Genomic DNA, 26,220 nt, shown 5'->3' with positions numbered 1-26,220 from the left:
CGTGCGTGGAGAGGTGAGTGAGAGCGTGCGTGGAGAGGTGAGTGTGAGAGCGTGCGTGGAGAGGTGAGTGTGAGAGCGTGCGTGGAGAGGTGAGTGTGAGAGCGTGCGTGGAGAGGTGCGTGTGAGAGCGTGCGTGGAGAGGTGCGTGTGTGTGTGTGTGTGTGTGTGTGTGTGTGTGTGTGTGTGTGTGTGTGTGTGTGTGTGTGTGTGTGTGGGGGGGGGGGGGGGGGGGGGAAATGAGAGCATGCAGAGTGTGAAAGGTGACGACAATGCCGTGCGGGGGAAGGGGACGACGCAACCCATTGTTTTACGGCCCCCTCACCTGTCTGGGTGATAACCCCAATGCACAAGAACTTGTTTATCTTTCTTCACAAGGGGTCTCAGCCACTCCTCTGGGAAAAAAGAAAAAAAAATATATATATAAACAGTGGTTATATAAGATTGTGGCAGAAAATACCCAAATAGCCCAGCGGCCCCTCCGTCCTAACATGTAAAGACCTCGGTCCTCCTCAGATTGGTCGGACTGTAAGGCAAGTTGTTGTAGGAGGTGGTTTTCACACTGCTTTCAGTACTTGGCACACACAGGAGGCCCCATCACTCCCCATGGCACACACAGGAGGCCCCATCACTCCCCATGGCACACGCGGGGGCCCCATCACTCCCCATGGCACACGCGGGGGCCCCATCACTCCCCATGGCACACGCGGGGGCCCCATCACTCCCCATGGCACACGCGGGGGCCCCATCACTCCCCATGGCACACGCGGGGGCCCCATCACTCCCCATGGCACACGCGGGGGCCCCATCACTCCCCATGGCACACGCGGGGGCCCCATCACTCCCCATGGCACACGCGGGGGCCCCATCACTCCCCATGGCACACGCGGGGGCCCCATCACTCCCCATGGCACACGCGGGGGCCCCATCACTCCCCATGGCACACGCGGGGGCCCCATCACTCCCCATGGCACACGCGGGGGCCCCATCACTCCCCATGGCACACGCGGGGGCCCCATCACTCCCCATGGCACACGCGGGGGCCCCATCACTCCCCATGGCACACGCGGGGGCCCCATCACTCCCCATGGCACACGCGGGGGCCCCATCACTCCCCATGGCACACGCGGGGGCCCCATCACTCCCCATGGCACACGCGGGGGCCCCATCACTCCCCATGGCACACGCGGGGGCCCCATCACTCCCCATGGCACACGCGGGGGCCCCATCACTCCCCATGGCACACGCGGGGGCCCCATCACTCCCCATGGCACACGCGGGGGCCCCATCACTCCCCATGGCACACACGGGGGCCCCATCACTCCCCATGGCACACACGGGGGCCCCATCACTCCCCATGGCACACACGGGGGCCCCATCACTCCTCATGGCACACACGGGGGCCCCATCACTCCCCATGGCAAACACACGGGGGCCCATCACTCCCCATGGCAAACACAAGGGGGCCCCCCTCTCCCCAAGGCACACAGAGTTCCTGTAATCGGCCTCCCCTCCCCCAGGGACCCCATATGATCTCTGCACCCGCAGGGGCGGAGGGTCTTTCTTACCGTCGTCCAGTGAGGTAGGAACGGGGTGTACATGGTGCGAGGCTTTCGTCTTCTCTTCTGTGATTGTACCCTAGAACACAAGGACCCATGATGAGCCCGTGTGCCACGAATACAGCGGGGGTCCCCGGCTTGCTGCCCCCACAGCTCACCTGATGGCGCTTCACGATGTCTTTCAGTTTATTGCCGAGCTTCAGCTCTATTTCGGGGACGAGGTAGACGGTCGGTCGGGTCAGACAGTTGTTCTACAGGGAAGCAAAACGCAAGAAGGTAAAGAGCAGATAAAGAAATGAAGTCTCCAGAACGGAGGCGTCCAATAATCCGGCACTAATGGGACCCGAGAGGAGGCGGTCACTGATCGTGCAGACCCCCAGCCGGTGAGGGGGAGCCCAGGTCAGTTCTGGACAATCACACTCAGACCGGGGGGAAAGGACTAGTCCTGTAAGCCGTGGCTCCTGCTGCACCGGCCGTGGCTCCCGCCGCACAGTCAGACCACCGGGGGACACGATAGGACGATTCCCTTTTTTTTTTTTTGCAGCACAAGTTGTTCTTTTCCATGACACCATTCACTTTATAATGTGATGCATCGGAAAGCAGGAGCAACATTTCTCAAATGCACCAGTGAAAAAAGCATCAAATGTACAAGTGATTTTTTATTCACAGCGTTCACTATATTGTGATGGTTCTGCAGCGATGATTCTCCCGGTCGGTACGATTAAGACACCAAACATGTAGTTTTCTCCATTTAGATGGTGAAAAAAAAATATTCAGAAATATGTTAAAGTATAAATAAATCCATTTCCGCTTGTGTCGCCATTTTCCAGGACTCCTGACGTTTTTCGTTGTTGGTCGCGGGCTGGGCCAGGACCTGTTTTTTTTTGTGCCCTGACACAAGGTTTACACTGATGTCTCTCTGGCTCCATACAATGTTCTCAGCGCCTCTTACGGCATTATTTCCTCGTTAAGCCGGTTACTGATTGATTGGACTCTTACCGACATGGAGATACGACGTGTATTTTTTAATTTTTTAAACTTTAATGGGTGGAAATGGAGGCAATTCAAACTTCTATGTTTTTTTTTAAACTTTTTTTTTTACTTTATTCTGTAGCCCCCGAGGGGCCCTGGCTCTGTGATCGTCTGATTGCTTGCACTATTACTGTATAGCAAAATCAGGTTCTCCTATCGACACCAGCCATGGACTGAGTGTCACAGAAGTGGTCCTAAGAGTCACGGGGGTCTTCACGAGGGTCTTCAGATCCCCAGACTCCACAACTGCAATACAATACAATTCAAAGTACTTGTTCTCACCCACAAAGCTCTCCACAGTGCGGCACCCCCTTACATCTCCTCCCTCATTTCTGTCTATCGGCCTAACCGACCTCTGCGCTCTGCAAATGACTTTCGACTAACCTCTGCACTAATCCGTACCTCCCACTCCCGACTCCAAGACTTCTCCCGTGCTGCACCAATCCTCTGGAATGCTCTACCCCAAGACATTAGGACCAGCCACAACTTGCATAGCTTTAGGCGCTCGCTCAAAACACATTTGTTCAGAGCGGCCTATCACCTTCACTAATCAAACTCATTTTATGTTTGTGTGTGTGTGTAGCCCATTCACTATCTCATCTACCCCCCACCCCCTGAAGATGGCTGGACCATCATTGTAGATACATCAGTGTAAATACACACCTGTACTTTGTATCTCCCCACCTCATTGTAGATTGTAAGCTCTCACAAGCAGGGTCGGCTTATTTTGCTTTATTACTGTATTGTTAACGTTGTTACCTATGACTGTTGTGTTTGAAACTGTTAAACTGTAAAGCGCTGCGGAATATGTTGGCGCTATATAAATAAAGATTATTATTATAATTATTATTATTAACTGCGCTGATGGGTGGTTAAATCTGTGTCCGGGTGTATATGAAGCCTCGATGTGTGAGGTCATCAAGTGTCTGCAGCACAATGTGCCCCCACGTTCCACTGGAGAGGACGGGGGCTCCTGAGCTACAAGATCCTGTGGCAGCCCATTGGCCAGGAGTCACCACTGCACCGGTGGTCCTGAATTTGACCAAGCTGCGTATATTAACCCTGTGAAGGAGGAGCAGTCAGCGGAGGGGTGCAAGGTATCACAGATCAATTAACATACAGCTGACGGTGGCGCTCTGTACCAAAGGGGGCGTTCTCCGAGACCCCCTACTGTATGCCACGGCAGGGGGGCTCCTGTGAGCGGCGACGCTGCACCCTCACATTGCAGCACGCACATTAATGTCCTAGTGATTGGTGGGATCTCCAGCTACAGACCCTCAGTGAGGAACCCTCTTGGACTCACATGGATGACATGTCAATGACTGTGACCAAGTGACAGAATCGCAGCCCCACCTGCATCAGAGTCTTCTCGATAGCCATGAACATCTCCACGTTGCGATCCATCCGCGATGGATTCTGCAAATCGAACCTCCTCCTGGGGGAAAAACAAATCAGAGATCACTGAAACCCGCCCGGAGCATGACGTATGAGCAGGGGCTACCAGGGACTTGTGTCACCAATGTCAGATGGATGGGGGCCCGACACCTCGCCCACCAGATGTTTATCTCTGCCAACGTGGGAGCTGTAAACAGTGAACAGAGCTCAGACAGTGCAGCGCCGCTCACCGTGCTGTGGCCGTTCTCAGTACTGCAGCGCAGATCCCATGCACTTCAATATGAGCAGAGCTGTAATACCGAGAACGGCCACCACTCCGGCACGGAGCTGTGCTCCCCAGCTCTATACACGTCCACTTCTGGCCACCAGGGGTCTTACAAACAGGTGATCGGGGGCACTGGATGCCGGATGACCCATCTTTTAACCCCTTTAGAAGGGATATTCCCACTAGTAGAAATCCACGGTATATACTCAGTTCACACAGGACTGGGGCATTATAGGGACAGGATGGATGAGAGGTTACGACGAGAGACACAACCTTTGTATGATGGGTTTTTAGCTCTTACCCTCCTTGGTCGCTTCGGTGCTTGTATGCAGCCCCCAATATGTGACACAGGGCACCGCCGGCTTTAAAATCCAAGAAGCATTTAATCTGCAAAATGCACAACACAGAATTACAAAGATAAAGCACAGGAGACCCTCAAAGCCAAACACTGGGTGACCCACTGTCCGAAACCAGCTGTGAGCCCACCACTCTGGGGAGCCCAGCTGTGAGCCCACCACTCTGGGGAGCCCACCACTCTGGGGAGCCCACCACTCTGGGGAGCCCACCACTCTGGGGAGCCCACCACTCTGGGGAGCCCACCACTCTGGGGAGCCCACCACTCTGGGGAGCCCAGCTGTGAGCCCACCACTCTGGGGAGCCCAGCTGTGAGCCCACCACTCTGGGGAGCCCAGCTGTGAGCCCACCACTCTGGGGAGCCCAGCTGTGAGCCCACCACTCTGGGTCCGCCATGGATTTTTGACACGTGAGGCTTAGGGAGGACTGGGGTCTCCCGCACAATATGACCCCCAAGACACACCGGACACTTACAGGCAGTTTGGTGAAGGCCGGGTTGGTAACGTGTCGTCCAAATGCATCTTCCTGGAACTGGAGGAGCTGAGAGACGAGAACGGCCAGGGCTTTATTTGTTGGAGAGTCAGCCTGCACGTACTGGGGGCGGAAAACAAAGGGTTAACAGCAGCCTACATGAAAGACTACGCAACCCTCCGCCACCAGCAGCCCCTCATCCACCAGACTACGCAGCCCACTGCCATCACCAGACCCTCGTCCAGACTACGCAGCCCACCCCCCGTCCACCAGACTACGTAGCCCACCGCCACCACCAGCCCCTCAACCACCAGACTACGCAGCCCACCATCCACCAGACTACGCAGCCCACCATCCACCACCAGCCCCTCAACCACCAGACTACACCGCCCACCATACTACTCAGCCCACCATCCACCAGCCCCTCACCCACCAAACTACGCAGCCCGCCGCAACCAGCTCATCAGACTACGCAGCCCACAGCCACCACCTCATCCACCAGACTACGCAGCCCACCCCCGCCACCACCAGCCCCTCACCCACCAAACTACGCAGCCCGCCGCAACCAGCTCATCAGACTACGCAGCCCACAGCCACCACCTCATCCACCAGACTACGCAGCCCACCCCCGCCACCAGCCCCTCATCCATCAGAATACGCAGCCCACCCCCCTGCCACTCGTCCATCAGACTACGCAGCCCACCCTGACACCAGCCCCTCGTCCACCAGACTACGTAGCCCATCGCCACCAGCCCCTCATCCATCAGACTACGCAGCCCACCGCCGCCACCAGCCCCTCAACCACCAGACTACGCAGCCCACCATCCACCAGACCCTCATCCACCAGACTACGCAGCCCACCATCCACCAGCCCCTCATCCATCAGACTACACAGCCCACCGCCGCCACCAGCCCCTCAACCACCAGACTACGCAGCCCACCATCCACCAGACCCTCATCCACCAGCCCCTCATCCATCAGAGTATGCAGCCCACCGCCGCTACCAACCACTCATCCATCAGACTACAGAGCCCACAGCTTCTCATCCATCAGACTACGCAGCCCACCATCCACCAGCCCCTCATCCATCAGAGTATGCAGCCCACCGCCGCTACCAACCACTCATCCATCAGACTACAGAGCCCACAGCTTCTCATCCATCAGACTACGCAGCCCACCATCCACCAGCCCTTCATCCATCAGACTACGCAGCCCACCGCCGCTACCAACCACTCATCCATCAGACTACAGAGCCCACAGCTTCTCATCCACCAGACTACGCAGCCCACAGCTGCCACAAATGCCTCATCACTAGTGTTGAGCATTCCGATACCGCAAGTATCGGGTATCGGCCGATACTTGCGGTATCGGAATTCCGATACCGGGATTCCGATACTTGCCGCGTATCGGATACCGGAATCGGAAGTTCCCAGATTCAAAATGCAGAAATTCAGCCAATGAGAATGATTCCAAGTGTGGGCACATCCTGTTTAGCATGGAGGGCATGAAACTACTGGCATGGCTGTGATTGGCTGCTGAAATGATGTCATGCTGCAGTTTAAAATTCGCTGGCGCCATTTTGCGATCACTCTGCTGTGAATTCAGTTAGTGACAGGACGCTGTTTGCTGACTGAGGGACAGTTTAGAGATAGCGATTTGCTTCTTTGTGCTTTTCCAAGGCTAATTTAGCAACCGCTGTGTTCACCTACTATTCACCTTGCTTTTGCCTTGTAGCGCTGTTTTCACAGCGATCTGCAAGGTCTGTGTGTGTGTGTGTGTGTGTGAGTGCAGCCCACTCTCTAGTCTGAGTGCAGCCACATAGGCCATCCATAGCTGGTTGTATTCAGTTCAGGGAGGGTGGTTCATTGCCTCATACTGTTCTTTTTTTTTTTTTTTTTTTTCCAAGTAGTGTAGTCTGCTGCTAATTTATTCAAAAAAATCCTATTAGTGTCTTTCCACCCGTCTCCAGCTAATTTGTGGAAAAACACTACATAGGATAACGTAGAGGAGGATTTTTGGGCCTTGCAGCGCCGTTTACGGCTGTCTGCACGGTCTCCGTGTGACTGCAGCTCGCCCTGTAGTCTGTGAGCAGCCGTAGCCTGGTTGTCTGCAGCTCAGGGTTGTTCACTGCGTCATACCGCCAAATCAATTTTCTTTTTTTTCCAAGTAGTGTAGTCTGCTGCTAATTAATTTAAAAAAATCCTATTAGTGTCTTTCCACCCGTCTCCAGCTAATTTGTGGAAAAACACTACATAGGATAAAGTAGAGGAGGGTTTTTGGGCCTTGCAGCGCCGTTTACGTCTGTCTGCACGGTCTCCGTGTGACTGCAGCTCGCCCTGTAATCTGTGAGCAGCTGTAGCCTGGTTGTCTGCAGCTCAGGGTTGTTCACTGCGTCATACCGCCAAATCAATTTTCTTTTTTTTCCAAGTAGTGTAGTCTGCTGCTAATTTATTCAAAAAATTCCTATTAGTGTCTTTCCACCCGTCTCCAGCTAATTTGTGGAAAAACACTACATAGGATAAAGTAGAGGAGGGTTTTTGGGCCTTGCAGCGCCGTTTACGGCTGTCTGCACGGTCTCCGTGTGACTGCAGCTCGCCCTGTAGTCTGTGAGCAGCCGTAGCCTGGTTGTCTGCAGCTCAGGGTTGTTCACTGCGTCATACCGCCAAATCAATTTTCTTTTTTTTCCAAGTAGTGTAGTCTGCTGCTAATTTATTCAAAAAATTCCTATTAGTGTCTTTCCACCCGTCTCCAGCTAATTTGTGGAAAAACACTACATAGGATAAAGTAGAGGAGGGTTTTTGGGCCTTGCAGCGCCGTTTACGGCTGTCTGCACGGTCTCCGTGTGACTGCAGCTCTATCTGTTGTCAGTTCAGCCCCCAAAAAATAAATAAATAATAAAGTTCACCAAACACACCAGTGACACCACTTTACATTTGTGTAGGCCACATTAGCTCATATTAAAGTCTAGTCCACACTTTAGAAAATTAGTGTTTCTTATACCTGTTAGGAGGAGTTGCTCAGGAATAAGCACACAAATCCGTTAGTACTTTTCTGCTTATCTTTATCAGTCAACCAAGATGAAGAAGGCAGTGAGTAAGGCACGTGGGCGTGGGCGCGGAGCAGGGAGGGGACGTGGGGATTCTGTGCCTGCTGCGGGCACCGGTGACTCATCAGCACCCACTTTCACCAGGCAACAGTCGTTCATGCGCAGCTTTGTGTCAGAGCGCCGTACACCGCTGCTGCGTGAAGAACAAATTGAAGCCGTTGTCGGATGGATGGCAGCTAATGCATCAACTTCAATTAGTGCCACATCCTCTCAGACACAGAGCACTGGAGAGCAGCCATCTGTCTCTTCACCACCTGCCAAATTGCCCAGGCAGACAGAGAGCCCAGGACAGGAGCCGTCTCTACTTCTGTTCTCTGAATCATCTCTTGGCTTGGAAACAGGGGGCCAGCCAAGCAGCATTGGAGAAATGGAAGAAGAGGCAGGGTGCAGTGATGCCCAACAGCTTTTTCTGTCTTCCTCTGAAGAGGCGGGTGGGCCAGTGGCTCCGGTCACCACATCGCAGGCCGCATCCGCTGATGACACTCAGGTGCCACTTACTGGTGCGTGCTCTGCTGCTGAGACTACCCAGGAGGAGCAGTTGGGGGCAGAGGGTAGTGTAGATGATGAGGTCCTCGACCCATCTTGGCGTGAGGGACAGGAAGGTGGTGGGAGCAGCTCTGAGGAAGAGATTCCCCGTACGGCCCAAAGAGGGAGAGGGAGGGGGAAGACTGCGGATCCTGCAGCCTCCGCTTTGGCACCCGTTAGGAGCATGTCTCTTCCAAAAGCCAAAAAGGGCGCTCCCAAGACTTGCAGTGCCTGGTCCTTTTTTGACACAGTTGCAGATGACATTTGCTATGTCAGATGCAACGTGTGTCATCAAAAAGTCAAAAGAGGTCGAAATGTCAGCAACCTCAATACCTCCAACATGTGGAAACATGTGCGCAACAGGCACCCGGCGGAGTTAGAAAAACACACTGAAGAGGTAGGCCAACCAACAGCGGCAGCTACCACCTCTTCAGCTCGTGTTGCCTCTTCCTCTAGCTCACACGCAGCTGGTTCGGCTTCCTCCCAGGATCGCCGTGGAAGAACCTCTGGCCCTGTTGTCCAGAGACCCGCTGTAATTCCACCCGCAGCACCACTTTCCCAGTCATCCACACACTCCCAGCCCAGTCTACAGCCATTGGTAGTACAGGCATGGGAGAAAAGGCGGCCTTTCTCGTCAAACCACCCACGAGCACAGGCTCTGACTGCAGGCATTGCCAAACTGCTGTCACTGGAAATGCTGTCATTCAGGCTGGTGGAGACTGACAGCTTCCGTGACTTGATGTCATTGGCAGTCCCACAGTACAATGTGCCCAGCCGCTTTTACTTCAGCAGGCAAGCCGTCCCTGCCCTGCACAAGCATGTGGAGGGACACATAAAACACGCGCTACTGAACGCCGTCAGTAGCAAGGTCCACCTCACCACCGATGCGTGGACCAGTCAACATGGACAGGGGCGATACCTTTCCCTCACTGCCCATTGGGTTAATGTCGTTGAGCCGGGTACAGACCGTGCGAGTGGCGCAGGACGTGTCCTGCCCACTCCAAGGATTGCAGGAATCCATTCTGTACGCATTGACTCCTCCTCTTACACCAGTTCCTCAGAATCATCGCTGCAGGAGCCGTCACAGTCCACCTCCACATGGACCCGTGATGAACGTGTACCTGTTACGACCGACATGAGCACAGCCGTGGCCAAACGTCAACAGGCCGTCTTGAAATTAATTTTTTTGGGGAATCGTAGCCACACAGCGCAGGAGCTCTGGAATGCCATCAAGCAGGAGAGCGATGTGTGGTTTGTGCCAGCGAATCTCCAGCCAGGCATGGTAGTGTGTGATAATGGCCGAAATCTGGTGGCAGCTCTGGGCCTCGGCAACCTCACTCACATCCCATGTCTGGCACATGTGCTCAATTTGGTCGTGCAGAGCTTTTTGAGGGACTATCCGGATCTTGATGCACTGCTGCACAAGGTCCGCCTAGAGTGTGCTCACTTGCGGCGTTCCAGCACGGCAAAAGCGCGCATTGCGGCTCTGCAGCACCGACACCGCCTGCCGGAACATCGCATCATATGTGACCTACCTACCAGGTGGAATTCCACGTTACATATGTTGGAGCGGTTGTGTGAGCAGCAGCAAGCTGTAATGGAGTACCAGCTGCTTCAGGCGCAAAAAAGTCGCAGTCAGCGCCGTACAGACTTCACAACCACAGAGTGGGCCACTATGAATGACGTCTGCCAGGTTTTGCGTCCCTTTGAGTATTCCACGCGGATGGCGAGTGCAGATGATGCACTAGTCAGCATGACTGTCCCCCTTATCTGCCTGCTTGAAAAATCACTGCAAGCGCTAAGGGATGATGTTGTGGAAGAGGTGGAGGATGAGGATTCACCATTTCCATCATCTTCTGGACAGTCAGCGCCACGTGGTTCCTCACAAACGCGTAGGCAGGGGACAGTTTGTGAGGAGGATGAGGAGGAGTCAATGGAGGAGGAAGACATCCGTCCAGAGGAGGGAGCTACACAATTGTCCAGTACTCAGTGTGTACAGCGAGGGTGGGGTGATGACGAGCGGGCAGAGATCACGCCTCCAGCAGGGGACAGCGTTTCTTGGGCAGTTGGCAGTCTGCAGCACATGGTGGATTACATGCTGCAGTGCCTGAGAAACGACCGCCGCATCGCTCACATTCTCAACATGTCTGATTATTGGGTGTTCACCCTCCTCGATCCTCGCTACCGGGACAACGTAGAAAGCCTCATCACACCGTTGAACCGGGAGCGAAAAATGCGGGAGTACCAAGACACACTGGTCAGTTCCATCATCTTCTCCATTCCAACTGAGAGAAGTGCTGCTAGTGCATTCCAAAGCAGCTCAGTGCGTCCAGGCAGTGGTGGAGGCTCTGCACAAAGAGGGAGCAGAAGCAGTGCCTCTGCCCAAGGCAAGACCAGTATGGCCCAACTGTGGCACAGTTTTCTGTGCCCCCCACAAAAGTCTACACCATCACAGACGGCTCCAGTCAGCAGGAGGCAACGGTTCCGTCAGATGGTGACAGACTACATGTCTTGCCCTCTTGCTGTACTCCCAGACGGCTCTTCCCCTTTCAAGTTTTGGGTCTCAAAGCTGGATACATGGCCAGAGCTAAGCCAGTATGCATTGGAGGTGCTGTCTTGCCCTGCGGCTAGTGTATTATCGGAACGTGTCTTTAGTGCTGCAGGTGGTGTACTAACTGACCGTCGCATGCGACTATCCTCCGATAACGTTGACCGGCTTACTTTCCTGAAAATGAACAAGGCCTGGATCTCGCATGAATTTGCCACTCCTCCTCCTGATTAACTAATTAGGTCACTGTATACGTTATCCAGGTCTCCTGTTGTGTTCATCTTTCTACCACCTGAACTTAAATTCCTGGGCTCCAACACCGCCAGTTGAGGCTCAGAAGTGCCGTCTGCACAGTCAAAACATACGACCCAGTGTTATTGGGTTTCAGTAACGTCAGCTGATCCCCAGCTGTGTAGCCGGCAATGTGTCCTGCGACCGCCACGCTGACACAACAACTGAAATGTAAGGGAATCTGTCCCCCCCCCCCCCCCCCAAGGCGTTTGTTACTGAAAGAGCCACCTTGTGCAGCAGTAATGCTGCACAAGGAAAAAGGTAGCTATTTTGGTTTTGCTCCTTGCACACGCAAAACTTAACACTTATAAAATGTGTCCACTGATACCGTAAAACCGTCCCGGAGGTGGGACTTTCCTTCGTAATGTGACGCAGCACAGCCGTCATTCCTACCCCCCCGGCGCCGCGCCCCGGCTCATCAGCGTTGTTTGATTCCGTCCCGGAGCCTGCGCTGTTATGTTATCCCGTGGCCAGGCACACTTAGCGCTGCCCGTCTTCTGGCATCATTTGGTGTCAGGATGGCTGCGCCTGTGCGGCCGCGCTGGCCGAGAGCCCGCCTCGCAGTGTCTTCTGATTTAATCCCACTGGGGGCCTGGGATCCATGGACATGCGCAGTGCATATCTGAACCTCCACCTCTCACTCATCTCCCTATGGCTTCTTCAGACTGTTCGGTGTCAGCTGGTCCCTAATAGCATGCCACGGCCGTGACACCGCACAGTCTTAAGAAGCCATAGGGAGGGGAGTGAGAGGTTCAGATATGCACTGCGCATGTCCATGGATCCCAGGCCCGCGGTGGGATTAAATCAGAAGACAATGCGAGGCGGGCTCTCGGCCAGCGCGGCCGCACAGGCGCAGCCAGCCTGACACCAAATGATGTCAGAAGACGGGCAGCGCTAAGTGTGCCTGGCCACGGGATAACATAACAGCGCAGGCTCCGGGACGGAATCAAACAACGCTGAGGAGCCGGGGCGCGGCGGCGGGGGGGGTAGGAATGACGTCTGTGCTGCGTCATATTACGAAGGAAAGTCCCACCTCCGGGACGGTTTCACGGCTTCAGGGGACACATTTTATAAGTGTTTAGTTCTGTGTTTGCAAGGAGCATGATGAAAAGAGCCACCTTTTCCTTTTGCATCTTTTGTGCTGCACAAGCTGGCTCTTTCAGCTACAAACGCCTTGGGGGGGGGTTAAAGGTTCCCTTTCGACTTTCTCAGGCTTCGGCCTACATTGTGTTCCTCTGCTTTTCCACCTGCCCCTGGGCTCCAACACCGCCAGTTGCCGTCCAGAAGTGCTGTACGCACAGTCAACAGTCGCTCCTCTGTTATTGGGATTCAGTAACGTCAGCTGTTCCCCTGCTGTGTGTGTGGCAATCCCTCCTACCTCCTCCAACCTCCTCCACCTGTCCCTGGGCTCCAACACCGCCAGTTGCCGTCCAGAAGTGCTGTACGCACAGAGCCAAACACCTCGCCAATGTGTTAGTGGGGTTCAGCACCGCCAGCTGTTCCCCTGCTGTGTATACGGCAACGTGTACTGCGACCGCCACGCAGGCACAACAAGTTAAATTTAAGGGAACCTGTCCCCCCCCCCCCCCCAGGCGTTTGTTACTGAAGGAGCCACCTTGTGCAGCAGTAATGATGCAAAGGGAAAAAGTGCCTCTTTTCGTGGTGCTCCTTGCAGATGCTGAACCTAACACTTATGAAATGTGTCCCCTCACAGCGTTCAACCGTCCGGTAGGTGGAACTTTCCTTTGTCATGTGACGCAGCACAGCCGTCATTTTTACCCCCTTGGCGCCGTGCGCCGCCTCCTCAGCGTTGTTTGAATCTGTCCCGGAGCCTGCGCTGTTAGGTTACCCCTTGGCCATGCACACATTTTGCGCTGCCCGTCTTCTGACATCATTTGCTGTCAGGCTGACTGCGCCTGTGCGGGTGCGCTGTCCGAGATTCAGCCTCGCGGTGTCGTGTAATGTAATCCCACCGCGGGCCTGGGATCCGTGTCCATGCGCAGTGCATATCCTCACCTCTCACTCCCCTCCCTACGGCTTCTAAAGACTGTTCGGTGTCAGCTGATCCCTAATAGCATGCCACGGCCGTGACACCGCACAGTCTTAAGAAGCCGTAGGGAGGGGAGTGAGAGGCGAGGATATGCACTGCGCATGGACACGGATCCCAGGCCCGCGGTGGGATTACATTACACGACACCGCGAGGCTGAATCTCGGACAGCGCACCCGCACAGGCGCAGTCAGCCTGACAGCAAATGATGTCAGAAGACGGGCAGCGCAAAATGTGTGCATGGCCAAGGGGTAACCTAACAGCGCAGGCTCCGGGACAGATTCAAACAACGCTGAGGAGGCGGCGCACGGCGCCAAGGGGGTAAAAATGACGGCTGTGCTGCTTCACATGACAAAGGAAAGTTCCACCTACCGGACGGTTGAACGCTGTGAGGGGACACATTTCATAAGTGTTAGGTTCAGCATCTGCAAGGACCATAATTAAAAGAGCTAAGTTTACCTTTTCCAGCATTAGTGCTGTACACGATGGCTCTTCCAGCTACAAACGCCTGGGGGGGGGGGGGGGGGGGGGGTTAAAGGTTTCCTTTCAACTTGCTCCAGTGCAGGCTTCGGCCTACACTCCGCTCCCCCTGCTCCTCCTGCTGACCCTGGGCTCTAACACCGCCAGTTGGGGCCCGGTACTGCTAGCTGCACAGAGAAAAACACCTCGCCAATGTGTCAGTGGGGTTCAGCACCGCCAGCTGTTCCCCTGCTGTGCAGCCGGCAACGTGTCCTGCAACTGCCACGCAGACACCAGAACTGAAATTGAAGGGAACCTGTCCCCCCTCCCCCAGGCGTTTTTACGTTATCCAGCCACCTTGTACAGCGGTAATGCTGCATGTGTGCAAGGTGGCTCAGAAACGTATTCTCCTCGCACATGTGGAACTGAAAACACGTCTGAAATGTGTCCTCTGTGTGACCATTTAACCGTCCCGGTGGTGTGACTTTCCTTTGTAATGACACGCTGCAACCCTCTTGGTAGCGCTGCCCGTCTTCTGGCATCATTGTTTGGCTGGCTGCGCCTCTGCGGCCGCCCTGACCCACACAACGCCCCTCGGTGTCTTATTTATTGGGACTGCGAGGGTGTGATTGATGGGCATGATCAGTGCATCAGTTCGCCTGTCCCTCCTCTCCTTCCGCCTTCTTCGGACTGTGCGGCTTCATGGCCGTGGCATGCGATAAGGGATCAGATGACGCCGCACAGTCTGAAGCGGGTGTAAGGACCCGAGTGTGAGAGGCCAACATATGTGCTGCGCCAGGCCCTGAATCCCAGCCCCGCAGTGTTTTAACAATGTTAAGACACTGCGGGGCTGGGATTCATGGTCATCGCAAACCGCACCGGCCGACATTAAATGATGTCAGAAGATGGGCAGCGCTAACAGCGCTAGGCCAGGGGATAACACGACAGCGCAGACTCCTGTACAGCAAATAACGCTCAGGAGGCTGCACCCAGCACCAAGGTGGGATTCTTGACATCTGTGCTGCGTCTCATTACAAAGGGAACTCGCGCCTCCAACACAGTTTGACTGTATAAAGGGCTAAATGTTATACGTGTTTCATTCAGCGTGTGCAAGGAGCAAAATTAAAAGAGCAACCTTTGACTTGTGCAGCACTACTGCTGCATAAGCTGTGGCTCTTCTACTTTGTAACCCCTGAGGGGGGGTTAAAGGTTACCTTTGAAATTGGTTCAATTAGGCTTCGGCCTACACTCTGCTCCCCCTGCAGAGCCCGGGCTCCAACACCGCCAGTTGGGGCCCGGTACTGCTAGCTGCACAGAGAAAAACACCTCGCCAATGTGTCAGTGGGGTTCAGCACCGCCAGCTGTTCCCCTGCTGTGCAGCCGGCAACGTGTCCTGCAACTGCCACGCAGGCACAACAGACCCAAAAGCTGCCGCCAGTGCAGGCTTCGGCCTACACTCTGCTCCATCTCCTCCTCCTGCTGACCCCGGGCTCTAACACCGCCAGTTGGGGCCCGGTACTGCTAGCTGCACAGAGAAAAACACCAGCCAATGTGTCAGTGGGGTTCAGCACCGCCAGCTGTTCCCCTGCTGTGCAGCCGGCATCGTGTCCTGCAAAAGCCACGCAGACACTTGCTCTTGTACCTTCTGCTCCCCATCCTGGTTCCAGTACCGTCAGCTGGTTCCGGGCAGAGCCTTTGGCTTAGGTGCCTCCCTCTGGGTATCCGAGTTCCACCAACGTCAGGTGGTCCTTGGTAGTGCTTTCAGGCACGGGTACCTCCTGCTTAGTAACCGGGTTCCAGTAACGTCAGCTGGTCCTCGGTAGTTCCATTGGCTCTTGGACCTTCGGCTACCCATCCGGGTTCCAGCACCGTCAGCTGGTTCTCGGCAGTGTCTTTTGCTCTTGTACCTTCTGCTCCCCATCCTGGTTCCAGTACCGTCAGCTGGTTCCGGGCAGAGCCTTTGGCTTAGGTGCCTCCCTCTGGGTATCCGAGTTCCACCAACGTCAGGTGGTCCTTGGTAGTGCTTTCAGGCACGGGTACCTCCTGCTTAGTAACCGGGTTCCAGTAACGTCAGCTGGTCCTCGGTAGTTCCATTGGCTCTTGGACCTTCGGGTAGCCATCCGAGTTCCAGTTCCATCAGCTGGTTCTCGGCATTTTCTCAGCCTTCTTGTACCTTCTGCTACATTTCCAAGTTCAAGAGACTAAACACGATGACCCGGAAGACCACCCCTAAGATGACAACGACACCAGAGACGACAACCACCGTGATGACGACGACCCTGGAGACGATGACCCTGAAGACCACCCCGATGACGACGACCCCGGAGACGACGACCCTGAAGACCACCCCGATGACGACGACCCCGGAGACGACGACCCCGGAGACGACGACGACCTGGAAGACCGAGAAGCAGAAGAACAAGAGGCTGCAGAACAAAGAGCAGAAGAACATTAAGCATAACACAAAATATCAGAGCAAAAAATATTATGTAAATTATAAGCAGAAGAAGACTAAGCAGTGTATGGGGGTGAGTCCGTTCCTCCTCGTGGTGCCCCTGGATAAAGCCTGATGCTGCAGGCCAAACTGAACGCGGACAAATGTAACTGTTTTGTGACAGGCAGAACGGAAGGTGTAATCTTCAAACTTTTATAGATAACAACTACGGGAATGCCTGTCACAAATAAGAATATGATGAAGAAGTAGAATATGATGAAGATAATAGTAAAATAAAAAGAATATGAACAATGTAACCCAAAAAATAATAGGTAGAAGATGAAGAAGAAGATGAATAAGGTGAAGAAGTTGATGTCAAAGAAGCTGATGATGAGGATATTGAGGAAGAAAGCGTGGGAGAAGTAAAAAAGAAGGTGAAGGGCGTGGAAGTAGTGAAACATCAATATCTGACATAAAAAAAAAAAATTAACATAGTCAAATTCTTTCTAACGCCGAACGTCATAAAAAAAAACAAAAAAACTGCTATTCTATTACATTGGGCTAAACCTCTGTGCCTTTAATGTCTCCGCCACGTCCCCCAATACATCCTACATTATTCTTAGTTGTTTTCCTTCATGTAGAATGAACCTACAAGTGTATAAAGGGTTTATTTTAATTCCGATATTTTCGTCCCATTGACTTGCATTGGGATCGGGTATCGGTATCGGATTGGATCCGATATTTTGACGATATCGGCCGATACTTTCCGATACCGATACTTTCCGATATCGGAAGGTATCGCTCAACACTACTCATCACCGACCAGATCTCTGCTGGCTGCCAGGATGTTCTCATTCCTTGGCAGACACTTCTCTGCACTGAGGGTTTGTTACAATTATATCGAGTTTGCACAAGTCAGGAAGATACAATGTAACACGCAGCCTCATGTGCTGCTGAGGATCCTCCATGGTGGATACAACCGAAATCAGCCAGAACAAGAGAATTATCTGCAGGTGGGAAAATCCTGAGCAAAAACCAAAGGACAGACAAAGCTACACAGACCACAATATCTGGTACCCGCCATACAGCCCTCTTATAACGCTCCTGTACTGATATAACCCCAGACATTACACCATATGTGACTGATATCATCCATCGAAACCTTCAAAAATAACCTGAAGACCCACCTCTTCCGACAAGCCTACAACCTGCAGTAACCACTGATCAACCAAACCGCTGCATGACCAGCTCTATCCTCACCTACTGTATTCTCACCCATCCCTTGTAGATTGTGAGCCCTCGCGGGCAGGGTCCTCTCTCCTCCTGTACCAGTTATGACTTGTATTGTTTAAGATTATTGTACTTGTTTTTATTATGTATACCCCTCCTCACATGTAAAGCGCCATGGAATAAATGGCGCTATGACAATAAATAATAATAATAATATCAGCCCCTCTTATAACGCTCCAGTACTGATATAACCCCCAGACATTACATCATATGTGACTGATATCAGCCTCTTATAACGCTTCAGTACTGATATAACCCCCAGACATTACATCATATGTGACTGATATCAGCCCCTCTTATAACGCTCCAGTACTGATATAACCCCCAGACATTACACCATATGTGACTGCTATCAGCCCCTTATAACGCTCCAGTACTGATATAACCCCCAGACATTACACCATATGTGACTGATATCAGCCCCTTATAACGCTCCAGTACTGATATAACCCCCAGACATTACACCATATGTGACTGCTATCAGCCCCTTATAACGCTCCAGTACTGATATAACCCCCAGACATTACACCATATGTGACTGATATCAGCCCCTCTTATAACGCTCCAGTACTGATATAACCCCCAGACATTACACCATATGTGACTGATATCAGCCCCTTATAACGCTCCAGTACTGATATAACCTCCAGACATTACACCATATGTGACCGATATCAGCCTCTTATAACGCTCCAGCACTGATATAACTTGTGCAGCACTTTAGGTCACACAGATACTGGGCAGACGTCTGTTCCCTCACACTTGTTATCGTCCCTTTATGTTGTGGTCATGTTGCCTATTGGGGGGCTGTGAGAACGGCTGCAGACTAGTTAGGGGGGTCTCTAGCAGTCGTGTTCCCATTAGCCCTAATCTGTGTGTATGGGGTCTTGTGGGGGACATCGGAGGTTCCTCGCCAGTGCACTAGGCTATAGGTTATTATTATTCCACACCACGAAAACTATTGGCAAACAGCCCTCCCTCAATAGATGAAGTTCGGTGCTTAACCCCTTCCCGACATGCACCATATATCCTGCTCTGCAGGAGCGGCTTCCCGCAAAGAGCTGTATATGTAAGGTATTGATCCAACAGTGGCGCTCAGGTGCGGGTGTCAGCTGTGTGCGAGAGCCGACAACCTGCAGCAATGCACCGACCGCAGGCGTTTAACCCCTCCGATGCCGCTGTCAAAGAGTGACAGCGACATCAAGGAGCATCGCACAGGGAGAGCGCCCCCTGTGTGCTCCCCTCAGACCAACACAGCACGATCACATTGTTCTGATGGTCTCAATGGAGACCCCCAGCCACAAAATGGGTCCTTCCGTGAAGGTGGCTTGTGAGCGCCTCCTCCCTGCCTGTCAGACCCTGCAGCGCAGAAGCACTCAGAGCATCAGATCGGCGATCTGTTACCGTACAGTGATGTCCTATCCTGGGACAAAGTAAAAAAGGAAACAAAAAAAAGCTATTAAAAAAGTGTAAAAATATTTTTGAAAAATCCCCAAATAAAGAACCAAAAAAATAAATAAATAAATAAAAAAAACCAAACAAACAAAAGTACGCATATTTGGTATCACGGTGTCCGTACAACCCCACTCTGTAAAACTGTTACACTAGTTATTATTATTATTATTATTATTACTACTAGTTAACCCATTCAGTGAACACCGTAAAAAACGAGGCAAAAAACAAACAATGCTTTATCATCATACAACTGAAGAAAACAAACATGGTACCGCTGAAAAGGTCATCTTGTGCCGCAAAAAAACAATCCACCAAGCAGCCGCATCAGCAGAAAAAGAAAAAAAGTGATAGCTCTCAGAAGAAAGCGATGCAAACATTATTTTTCCTATAAAACAGCTTTTATTGTGTGAATGCGCCAAAACGATCTGACTGTGGTATCGCTGTAATCGCACTGGCCTGAAGAAGAACGCTGCCTATCAATTTTACCACACGGAACGGCATAAAAAAGAATGCTGGTTTTTGTTCATTTTGTCTCCCAAAAATCAGAATAGAAAGCGATCAAAAAATAGTAATGTGTCTGAAAACGGTACCAATAAAAATGTCAGCTCGTCCCGCAAAAAACGAGACCTCACATGACTGTGGACCGAAATATGGATAAATTATAGCTCTCAGAATGTGGAGATGACCAGTTCTCGCAATAAATAGTGTCTTCTAGTGAGTGGCAGCAGCCAAATGTAAGAACCCGCTATAGATCTGGTATCGCAGTAAAGCACCGACCCGAAGAATAAAGCCACCTGATCACCTGTGATCCCAAATGTTGTGTGAAATGTTCCCATAAAAGCTTCAACTCAATCAACAAAAAAGCAAGTCCCCACTTAGGTCCATCATCTGTTATCAGAAATACAGGGGGCTTCCACGTTACTGGTAGCACAAAGGCTCCGGAAAAGGAAAATGGATCCTCACCCGCCAAAAGAGACTCAGCAAATTCTGCGCTCCAAAATCCAAATGCCCCCCTCCCTTCTGAGCCCCAGTGTGCCAAACCACATACAGAGCCCTCCTAATTTATGGGTGCGTGTCTCCAGACGCACGGGCTGGTCACCGCTACGCACTGGTCAGGGTGATGCACATTGGTGATGTCTCGGCTGATTCTGCAGCTGTGTGATGTCAGCTCTGCTGCAGCAGTGATTGCTCCTGTCTGCTCAGATACAGACAGGCATGAGCAATCAATCCAGCACAGCTCAGTGGGCCTGCAGTGTAACCTGTTCATTCCCACAGCGCCCCACAAGCAGCTGGCAGGGCCGTAGAATCGCTGCTGTTTCTGTGCAGAGATGTCTGCTCCCTCCGAAAGTTCTTCAGAACCCTGGAAGACTAATAGTATTTCTACATCACCGCACCCCCTATCTGGTGCTCACAATGGGGGACAGCGTTGCTCCAGCGAAACACAACAGATCTGAGAACATAGTAACAAGGGGTCCGACATCAGGACAGGAGCATTGTCTGCACCGATAGGTGAGCGTGCACAGCGTCTCGGGGGGTCTGCGCTGATTTTTATCTATTTATATAATTGCCTTGTAATGTTTTCATTTCCTGTTCTGTCCAGATGTCACCATATCCCAGAATTCCAAGCAGAGGAAGTTAACCGACCGCCATATTGGGACACCCAAGTGAAGGAAACTGCTGCTGGTACCAACCTATTGCACGGTACCACCAGCGGAACACCGTCACACCACAAACACTATACGCCGTACGCAGCCCCTTGCGCGGTACCACCAGCGGAACACCGTCACACCACACACACTGTATACACCGTATGAAGCCCCTTGCGTGGTACCACCAGCGGAACACCGTCACACCACACACTGTATACATCGCATGAAGCCCCTTGCGTGGTACCACCAGCGGAACACCGTCACACCACACACACACTGTATACACCGTATGAAGCCCCTTGCGTGGTACCACCAGCGGAACACCGTCACACCACACACTGTATACATCACATGAAGCCCCTTGCGTGGTACCACCAGCGGAACACCGTCACACCACACACACTGTATACACCGTATGAAGCCCCTTGCGTGGTACCACCAGCGGAACACCGTCACAAACTCGCCGGCATCAGCCAAATGATTCACTGACTGCGGCCATCTTTGTACAGGAGGAGCGCATGCACAGTTTAATGTGACTGCCGCAGTCTGCACTAAGATGGTGGCGGTCTGATTTACTGTGCCTGAGCGAATTCCGTGCAGGTGCAGTGAATCATCCGGCTGATCAGATGCCCGACGTGTCTACAGGCAGAGGACGCCGCTGACATTAAAGGGGTTTTCCCACAAACAAAAGTTCATTTTAAAAATTGTCTGTTTCTGACCGTGTACAGAACATACCACTGGGAATGGGCAGGGGAGGAAGCAAAAGACAATGCTGACATTACAGCAGGAGATCACAGAGGATTCATTTTGTGACGTAAAATATTTCACAACGTCAAAGAAAACAAAGGGCAAATGAGACTCTTGAAGAGCAACAGCATCACTGGGACATGAACAATGCATATAAGCGTAGGCGACAAGCACATGAGTCCCCTGATGCAAAAGTCATTAGATTATCACAGGATGCCATTAGGCAACCACAGCGCCACATGCCTGCCCCCATCGTGACATTACCGCCCTCCCGATGTGATAGCATCCGGCCTCCATCTAGTTATACAGAAAGTTAACATTCACTGACAGCAAGCAGCAATGGAGGAAATGGTGAAGAATTGTAACGACGTCAGAGAGGATCAAGGGGCCGGTAAACAGCGGCAGGTAATGAGGGTCCGGTAATCAGCGGCAGGTAATGAGGGTCTTCCCAATGTCAGCACCACGGGCGTCGCTGGAGCTCAAGAGACAGACGACCTGCTACAGAGCGGCACCGGGGAGCGCAGAGACGAGCGCACCTGCAGCACTTACCCCCCAGCTCCGCCCAAACACCGGCCTCTACCCCTTTACACGCACCCGTCTCCACCCAGCCTCTCTCTCGCTCATTTCCCAAACCTCCTCCTGTCCCCGGCCTCCCTTATTCTATTCCCTCCAAACCCCTTGCTCTAACCAGGCCAGCCTCTTCTCCTCTGAGCCTCCCTCTCCCAGCCCAGACCTCTCCTCCCTTTCCCCCCACAGACCTCTCGTCCTCTCCTCCCTTTCCCCCCCACAGACCTTTCGTCCTCTCCTCGAGCCTTCCTCCCCCCCCCTCCCCAGACCTCCTCTTCTCTCCCGGAGCCTCCCATTCTCCCCCAGACCTCCTCTCGCTGGGCCTTCCTCTCCAGTTTTTGGGGCCTCCCTTTCCCACCAGATGTTCTCCCTCATCCAGACCTCTTCTCCTCTTGGGGTCTCCCGTTCCCCCCAGACCTCTCCTCCTCTTGGGGCCTCCCTTCCCACCCAGACCTCTCCCCCTCTTGGGGCCTCCTTATCCCCCCCCAGACCTCGCCTCCTTGAGCCTCTACACCCTGTGCCTCCCTATCCCCCCAGATGTCTAATCCTCTCCTAGGGCCTCCCTATCCCACCAGACCTCTATTCCTCGGGCCTCTACTCCCGATCCCCCCAGAACTCGACTCTTCGGGCCTCTAACGCCATGTCTCCTTATTCCCCCAAACCTCTCCTCCTCTCGGGGCCTCACAATCCCCACAGACCTCTCCTCAGGCCTCCCTCTCCCCCCAGATCCTCCCCGGGCCTCCTCATCTCCCCCAGACCTCTCCTCCTCTCGGGGTCTCACTATCCCCACACACCTCTCCTCCTCTCTTCAGGCCTGATTATCCTTCCAGCCCTTTATTCGAGCCTCCTTATCTCCCCAGCCCTCTCCTCCTTGGGCCTCCCTTTCTCCAGCCCTCTCCTCCTCGGACCTCCCTCACCTCCTCATCCCCCCAGCCCTCCTTATCACCCCCTCGGTCCTCTCTTTCCCCCAGAACTCTCCTCCTCATCCCCCCCAGACCTCTCCTCCTTGGGCCTCTCTTTCCCTCCAGATCGCTCCTCCTCTCCGGGCCTCCTTATCTCCCCAGACCTCCCTTTCCCCCCAGACCTCTCCTCCTCTTTGGGCCTCCCTTTCCCCCCAGACCTCTCCTCCTCGGGCCTCCCTTTCCCCCCAGACCTCTCCTCCTCGGGCCTCCCTTTCCCCCAGACCTCTCCTCCTCCTCCTCGGGCCTCCCTTTCCCCCCAGACCTCTCCTCCTCAGGCCTCCCTTTCCCCCCAGACCTCTCCTCCTCCTCCTCGGGCCTCCTTATCCCCTAGACCTCTCCTCCTCCTCCTCGGGCCTCCTTATCCCCCAGACCTCTCCTCCTCGGGGCCTCCTTATCCCCAGACCTCTCCTCCTCGGGGCCTCCTTATCCCCAGACCTCTCCTCCTCGGGGCCTCCTTATCCCCAGACCTCTCCTCCTCCTCGGGGCCTCCTTATCCCCCAGACCTCTCCTCCTCCTCGGGGCCTCCTTACCCCCCAGACCTCTCCTCCTCCTCGGGCCTCCTTACCCCCCAGACCTCTCCTCCTCCTCGGGCCTCCTTACCCCCCAGACCTCTCCTCCTCCTCGGGCCTCCTTACCCCCCAGACCTCTCCTCCTCCTCGGGCCTCCTTACCCCCCAGACCTCTCCTCCTCCTCGGGCCTCCTTACCCCCCAGACCTCTCCTCCTCCTCGGGCCTCCTTACCCCCCAGACCTCTCCTCCTCCTCGGGCCTCCTTACCCCCCAGACCTCTCCTCCTCCTCGGGCCTCCTTACCCCCCAGACCTCTCCTCCTCCTCGGGCCTCCTTACCCCCCAGACCTCTCCTCCTCCTCGGGCCTCCTTACCCCCCAGACCTCTCCTCCTCCTCGGGCCTCCTTACCCCCCAGACCTCTCCTCCTCCTCGGGCCTCCTTACCCCCCAGACCTCTCCTCCTCCTCGGGCCTCCTTACCCCCCAGACCTCTCCTCCTCCTCGGGCCTCCTTACCCCCCAGACCTCTCCTCCTCCTCGGGCCTCCTTACCCCCCAGACCTCTCCTCCTCCTCGGGCCTCCTTACCCCCCAGACCTCTCCTCCTCCTCGGGCCTCCTTACCCCCCAGACCTCTCCTCCTCCTCGGGCCTCCTTACCCCCCAGACCTCTCCTCCTCCTCGGGCCTCCTTACCCCCCAGACCTCTCCTCCTCCTCGGGCCTCCTTACCCCCCAGACCTCTCCTCCTCCTCGGGCCTCCTTACCCCCCAGACCTCTCCTCCTCCTCGGGCCTCCTTACCCCCCAGACCTCTCCTCCTCCTCGGGCCTCCTTACCCCCCAGACCTCTCCTCCTCGGGGCCTCCTTATCCCCCAGACCTCTCCTCCTCGGGGCCTCCTTATCCCCCAGACCTCTCCTCCTCGGGGCCTCCTTATCCCCCAGACCTCTCCTCCTCGGGGCCTCCTTACCCCCCAGACCTCTCCTCCTCCTCGGGCCTCCTTACCCCCCAGACCTCTCCTCCTCCTCGGGCCTCCTTACCCCCCAGACCTCTCCTCCTCCTCGGGCCTCCTTACCCCCCAGACCTCTCCTCCTCCTCGGGCCTCCTTACCCCCCAGACCTCTCCTCCTCCTCGGGCCTCCTTACCCCCCAGACCTCTCCTCCTCCTCGGGCCTCCTTACCCCCCAGACCTCTCCTCCTCCTCGGGCCTCCTTACCCCCCAGACCTCTCCTCCTCCTCGGGCCTCCTTACCCCCCAGACCTCTCCTCCTCCTCGGGCCTCCTTACCCCCCAGACCTCTCCTCCTCCTCCTCGGGCCTCCTTACCCCCCAGACCTCTCCTCCTCCTCCTCGGGCCTCCTTACCCCCCAGACCTCTCCTCCTCCTCGGGCCTCCTTACCCCCCAGACCTCTCCTCCTCCTCGGGCCTCCTTACCCCCCAGACCTCTCCTCCTCCTCGGGCCTCCTTACCCCCCAGACCTCTCCTCCTCGGGCCTCCTTACCCCCCAGACCTCTCCTCCCCGGGCCTCCTTACCCCCCAGACTTCTCCTCCTCGGGCCTCCTTATCCCCCAGACCTCTCCTCCTCGGGCCTCCTTATCCCCCAGACTTCTCCTCCTCGGGCCTCCTTATCCCCCAGACCTCTCCTCCTCGGGCCTCCTTATCCCCCAGACCTCTCCTCCCCGGGCCTCCTTACCCCCCAGACTTCTCCTCCTCGGGCCTCCTTATCCCCCAGACCTCTCCTCCTCGGGCCTCCTTATCCCCCAGACCTCTCCTCCTCGGGCCTCCTTATCCCCCAGACCTCTCCTCCTCGGGCCTCCTTATCCCCCAGACCTCTCCTCCTCGGGCCTCCTTATCCCCCAGACCTCTCCTCCTCGGGCCTCCTTATCCCCCAGACCTCTCCTCCTCGGGCCTCCTTATCCCCCAGACCTCTCCTCCTCGGGCCTCCTTATCCCCCAGACCTCTCCTCCTCGGGCCTCCTTATCCCCCAGACCTCTCCTCCTCGGGCCTCCTTATCCCCCAGACCTCTCCTCCTCGGGCCTCCTTATCCCCCAGACCTCTCCTCCTCGGGCCTCCTTATCCCCCAGACCTCTCCTCCTCGGGCCTCCTTATCCCCAGACCTCTCCTCCCCGGGCCTCCTTACCCCCCAGACCTCTCCTCCCCGGGCCTCCTTACCCCCCAGACCTCTCCTCCTCGGGCCTCCTTATCCCCCAGACTTCTCCTCCTCGGGCCTCCTTATCCCCCAGACCTCTCCTCCTCGGGCCTCCTTATCCCCCAGACCTCTCCTCCTCGGGCCTCCTTATCCCCAGACCTCTCCTCCTCGGGCCTCCTTATCCCCAGACCTCTCCTCCTCGGGCCTCCTTATCCCCCAGACCTCTCCTCCCCGGGCCTCCTTACCCCCCAGACTTCTCCTCCTCGGGCCTCCTTATCCCCCAGACCTCTCCTCCTCGGGCCTCCTTATCCCCCAGACCTCTCCTCCTCGGGCCTCCCTTTCCCCCCAGACCTCTCCTCCTCGGGCCTCCTTATCCCCAGACCTCTCCTCCTCGGGCCTCCCTTTCCCCCCAGACCTCTCCTC

At 54.7% G+C, this 26,220-nt stretch overlaps 1 protein-coding gene and 1 non-coding gene across 2 annotated transcripts in view; both read right to left on the bottom strand.

Annotated features, from left to right (window-relative positions):
• SMARCC1 (SWI/SNF related BAF chromatin remodeling complex subunit C1) overlaps positions 1-26,220 on the bottom strand; it is a 42,414-nt gene that overhangs the window by 15,717 nt on the left and 477 nt on the right. The window contains exons 2-7 of the mRNA XM_077267885.1: positions 5,077-5,196; positions 4,550-4,635; positions 3,942-4,023; positions 1,715-1,807; positions 1,566-1,635; positions 323-392 (exon numbers count right to left, since the gene is read on the bottom strand). Of these exons, the coding sequence (XP_077124000.1) occupies positions 323-392; positions 1,566-1,635; positions 1,715-1,807; positions 3,942-4,023; positions 4,550-4,635; positions 5,077-5,196 (521 nt within the window). The remainder of the gene's footprint in view (positions 1-322; positions 393-1,565; positions 1,636-1,714; positions 1,808-3,941; positions 4,024-4,549; positions 4,636-5,076; positions 5,197-26,220) is intronic.
• On the bottom strand, positions 3,509-3,640 carry LOC143783658 (small nucleolar RNA SNORA5). Its single transcript, XR_013217334.1, has one exon. It is a non-coding gene; the product is annotated as a small nucleolar RNA SNORA5 (small nucleolar RNA).

The sequence above is a fragment of the Ranitomeya variabilis genome, chromosome 6 (assembly GCF_051348905.1).
Source record: "Ranitomeya variabilis isolate aRanVar5 chromosome 6, aRanVar5.hap1, whole genome shotgun sequence".
Lineage (NCBI taxonomy): Eukaryota > Metazoa > Chordata > Amphibia > Anura > Dendrobatidae > Ranitomeya > Ranitomeya variabilis.
The sequence above is the reverse complement of the archived record's forward strand: the minus strand, read 5'-3'. Positions and strand labels throughout refer to the sequence as shown.